Genomic DNA, 5,000 nt, shown 5'->3' with positions numbered 1-5,000 from the left:
TTTAACTGACAGCTTGAACTCGCTCTGTCTGTGCCTGACAGATGCCCTGTCTTTTAGAACCTTCTCTCTACCTCTTTTCTTTTAGAACCTTCTCTCTCCCTCTTCTCTTTTAGAACCTTCTCTTTCCCTCTTTTCTTTTAGAACCTTCTCTCTCCCTCTTTTCTTTTAGGACATTCTATCTCCCTCTTTTCTTTTAGGACGTTCTATCTTCCTTCTTTCTTTTTGTACATTCTCTCCCCCTCTTTTCGTCTGAGGATTTCTTTAGGCCCTTTGCTTCTGCAGCTTACTTGGGCAACCTAGTATTTCTGTCCCAACTGAGTGTGTGTGTGTGTGTGTGTGTGTGTGTGTGTGTAAGGAGGGGAGGAGGTGGGATTAGGGGGTTCATGTGAGGTGATGTTTGATTTGCGGCGGTGTGAGGGGATTAGGAGGAATTTAGGGGCTGCAGGACGGGGTCACAATGGAACAACCATCTGTGTCACCTTCACACACACACACACACACACACACACACACACACACACACACACATACACACCTCTACTTGAACTCTTCTTAACAGGCACTGGACACAAATCCAGACACTCTTGGAGTAGCTTTAATCAGTTGTTTACCCTGCCCTCTTCTTCCAATGTGAAATTGCATGTACAGTATAAGGTGCATTTGCACTATTGGACTTTTTTTATTTAGATTTTTCTTTTGTTTTTATCCTTGCTCATGTGTGTAAGCCTCACCTGCTGCGTTGCCCATGTGCTGATCTTCATCGTGTGTGTGTAAGCCTGCTGCATTGCCCGTGTGGTGATCTCGATCGTGTGTGTGTCAGCCTCACCTGCTGTGTTGCCCATGTGCTGATCTCCATCGTGTGTGTGTAAGCCTGCTGCATTGCCCGTGTGGTCATCTGCTGCGTTGCCCGTTAGAGGGTGACACGGGAATCAATTTTCACTCCTGTCCCATCCCGAGCCCACACAAATACTCCCGTCATATCCCGATCACGTGACTGCCCCAAAAAAAAAAAAAATCCTGTCCTGCAAAATCCAGAGAGAAAGGCTCCCGAATCCCGTCCCACTCCCATTTCGTTCCCTGTTGTCTAAAGCATTGGTCCCCAAAGGGTTGGTCGTAGGAGATTTTATTTGGGTCGCCAGCATAGTGACAATTTATGTTGTGTAATAGGCCTAGCTTATACCTTATATAGCTTAGGAACTCCTTCTGTGCACATTTAGAACACCGCCAGAACGTGGATATCATCTTTCGTGAAATGAAACAATATTTCTGTCGGGGTGCCTACCATGGACCTCACAGTTGCAAAATGCAAGGGACATGAATCAGTTTAGATTTGCACAAACAATAACGGACATCAGCTTTTCAACATGGCCCATTAAAATCTAGAAAGTATAATTTTTTAAATCTTAAAAAAACCCTGCTGTCAACAATAAGCTAAAGCAGACAACCATAGACCGGGACATGAGGTTTATTTTAGGTCATAGGCTACCAGATAGTTTCAATTGTAGATAAGCCTCTTGAAAGTTAATAGCAGTCTCCTCACATTCCGTCTTATTTCGGATTTAGAACGCACAAAAGTGCATTAGAAAGGCTATAATTTAAATGGACATGTAAATGCTATTTCCTCTTTCCAATCTTGCGAACTTCACTACAGTAAAGCTGCATTGCCATTTATTAGCTAGTTTCCCCATAACAAACCACCACATAGGCTAGTTGAGGTGATGAGGGTTATTAAGATCGACTTTGAACACAGTGAGCCATACAACTTGACAATTACACTGTATCATAGTGTTAATGTGTTGAGTAAAGCTACACATGTTTAGATTGATTTTGTTACCATGTGTGTTTATTCCTGCCGTTACAAAACTAGCATCTCAGATAACGTTAGCGATTAGCTCCACGTTGATATGGCAATAGAAAAACACCTTCAGTTTTCGTTGTAGGCCTAGTCTCTGACGCTGATTGATTGGCTTGTGAACAGGGCAGCTGCTTTGTATGGCTCTGATGGGGCTACTCTCGCGGCTAGCAGTAGCCAATCAACAAATGTATTGTGAGTTGTAAGTGGTTCTCCTTTCTAGAAATGCCTTGCACGTCTTTGGGTGCACTTTCACATGTTTTAATTTAATCTTCGGCTCCGTTCCCCTCCCGCCCACTCCAGTTGATTTCTGCCCGGTCCGCCCCTATCGCGTGACAGTGAAATTGACTCCAGTACCGGAGGACTCCGTGGGAATACCGTGACCCGAGGGAGTCCCAAAAAAATTGTCACCCTCTATTGCCCGTGTGCTGATCTTCATCGTGTGTGTGTGAGCCTCACCTGCTGCATTGCTCGTGTGGTCATCTCGATCGTGTGTGTGTCAGCTTCACCTGCTGCGTTGCCCATGTGGTGATCTCCATCGTGTGTGTGTAAGCCCCTCACCTGCTGCATTGCTTGTGTGGTCATCTGCTATCGTTGCCCGTTAGAGGGTGACCACGGGAATCAATTTTCACTCCTGTCCCATCCCGAGCCCACACAAATACCGTCATATCCCGATCAACGTGACTGCCCCCAAAAAAAAAAAAAATCCTGTCCTGCAAAATCCAGAGAGAAAGGCTCCCGAATCCCGTCCCACTCCCATTTCGTTCCCTGTTGTCTAAAGCATTGGTCCCCAAAGGGTTGGTCGTAGGAGATTTTATTTGGGTCGCCAGCATAGTGACAATTTATGTTGTGTAATGGCCTAGCTTATACCTTATATAGCTTAGGAACTCCTTCTGTGCACATTTAGAACACCGCCAGAACGTGGATATCACTCGTGAAATGAAACAATATTTCTGTCGGGCGCCTACCATGGACCTCACAGTTGCAAAATGCAAGGGACATGAATCAGTTTAGATTTGCACAAACAATAACGGACATCAGCTTTTCAACATGGCCCATTAAAATCTAGAAAGTATAATTTTAAATCTTAAAAAAAACCCTGCTGTCAACAATAAGCTAAAGCAGACAACCATAGACCGGACATGAGGTTTATTTGCGTCATAGGCTACAGATAGTTTCAATTGTAGATAAGCCTCTTGAAAGTTAATAGCAGTCTCCTCACATTCCGTCTTATTTCGGATTTAGAACGCACAAAAGTGCATTAGAAAGGCTATAATTTAAATGGACATGTAAATGCTATTTCCTCTTTCCAATCTTGCGAACTTCACTACAGTAAAGCTGCATTGCCATTTATTAGCTAGTTTCCCATAACAACCACCACATAGGCTAGTTGAGGTGATGAGGGTTATTAAGATCGACTTTGAACACAGTGAGCCATACAACTTGACAATTACACTGTATCATAGTGTTAATGTGTTGAGTAAAGCTACACATGTTTAGATTGATTTTGTTACCATGTGTGTTTATTCCTGCCGTTAAAAACTAGCATCTCAGATAACGTTAGCGCATTAGCTCACGTTGATATGGCAATAGAAAACACCTTCAGTTTTCGGTGTAGGCCTAGTCTCTGACGCTGATTGATTGGCTTGTGAACAGGGCAGCTGCTTTGTATGGCTCTGATAGGCTACTCTGCGGCTAGCAGTAGCCAATCAACAAATGTATTGTGAGTTGTAAGTGGTTCTCCTTTCTAGAAATGCCTTGCAATCTTTGGGTGCACTCACCGCATGTTTTAATTTAATCTTCGGCTCCGTTCCCCTCCCGCCCACTCCAGTTGATTTCTGCCCGTCCCGTCCCTATCACGTGACAGTGAAATTGACTCCAGTACCGCAGGACTCCCGTGGGAATACCGTGACCCGCGGGAGTCCCAAAAAATTGTCACCCTCTATTGCCCGTGTGCTGATCTCGATCGTGTGTGTGTGAGCCTCACCTGCTGCGTTGCTCGTGTGGTCATCTCGATCGTGTGTGTGTAAGCTTCACCTGCTGCGTTGCCCGTGTGGTGATCTCCATCGTGTGTGTGTAAGCCTCACCTGCTGCGTTGCTTGTGTGGTCATCTCGATCGTGTGTGTGTAAGCTTCACCTGCTGCGTTGCTCGTGTGGTCATCTCGATCGTGTGTGTGTGAGCCTCACCTGCTGCGTTGCCCGTGTGCTGATCTCGATCGTCTCTGCCCCGTGTCCCCCAGAGCCCCCTGTGCCCATCGCGCCCCCTCAGCTGACGGCGGTTGGCGCCACCTACCTGTGGATCCAGCTCAACGCCAACTCCATCAACGGCGACGGCCCCATCGTGAACCGTGAGGTGGAGTACCGCACCCTGAGTGGCAGCATGTACGACCTGCAGCCCGTGGACAAGGCCACACACAAGATCGGCCACCTGGACCCCGACACCGAGTACGAGATCAGTGTGCTGCTCACCAGGCCCCTGGAGGGGGGCACAGGAGCCCCCGGACCACCACTCAGGGCCAAGACCAAATGTGCAGGTAGGAGGGGTGTGTGTGTGGGTGGGTGTGTGTGTGTGTGTGTGTGCGCACAGGAGCCCTAGGACCACCGCTCAGGGTCAAGACCAAGTGTGCAGGTAGGTGGTGTGTGTGTGTGTGTGTGTGTGTGTGTGTACAAGGTCCATCTCTAACCTGCTTCTCCTCCCTAATCCACCCCTTTCTCCACAGGGCCAGTTTAGTAGACTAGGCAGCAAGAGGACCATTTGCATGAGTCTGTAATGAGCGTTTTAACCTTCCTCTGGTGAGCAGGGCTCGTTAAAGCAGCACACAGCACAACAAACTTACACACACACCACACACACACACACACACACACACATACACACCACACACATACACACACACACCACACTCACACAAACCACACACACACACACACACACACACACACACACACACACACACACACACACACATGCAACAGAACACAACAGAACAATGGAGGCCCAGAGCAGGACAGCAGTGGACTGAATCACCAGATCCTGAGAAACAGCACGCACGCACACAAACACACACACACACACACACACACACACACACACACACACACACACTCACCTCCACTGCTCTCTGCACTCTATTGTGTTCACCATCTC

General features: G+C 47.2%; 1 protein-coding gene across 1 annotated transcript in view; it reads left to right on the top strand.

The window, feature by feature from the left end:
- LOC125299147 (receptor-type tyrosine-protein phosphatase mu-like) overlaps positions 1-5,000 on the top strand; it is a 171,775-nt gene that overhangs the window by 66,554 nt on the left and 100,221 nt on the right. Inside the window, 1 exon segment of the mRNA XM_048250301.1 lies at positions 4,093-4,386. Within this exon segment, the coding sequence (XP_048106258.1) occupies positions 4,093-4,386 (294 nt within the window).

The sequence above is a fragment of the Alosa alosa genome, chromosome 1 (assembly GCF_017589495.1).
Source record: "Alosa alosa isolate M-15738 ecotype Scorff River chromosome 1, AALO_Geno_1.1, whole genome shotgun sequence".
Lineage (NCBI taxonomy): Eukaryota > Metazoa > Chordata > Actinopteri > Clupeiformes > Clupeidae > Alosa > Alosa alosa.
This window is presented reverse-complemented; position numbering and strand designations above follow the sequence as displayed.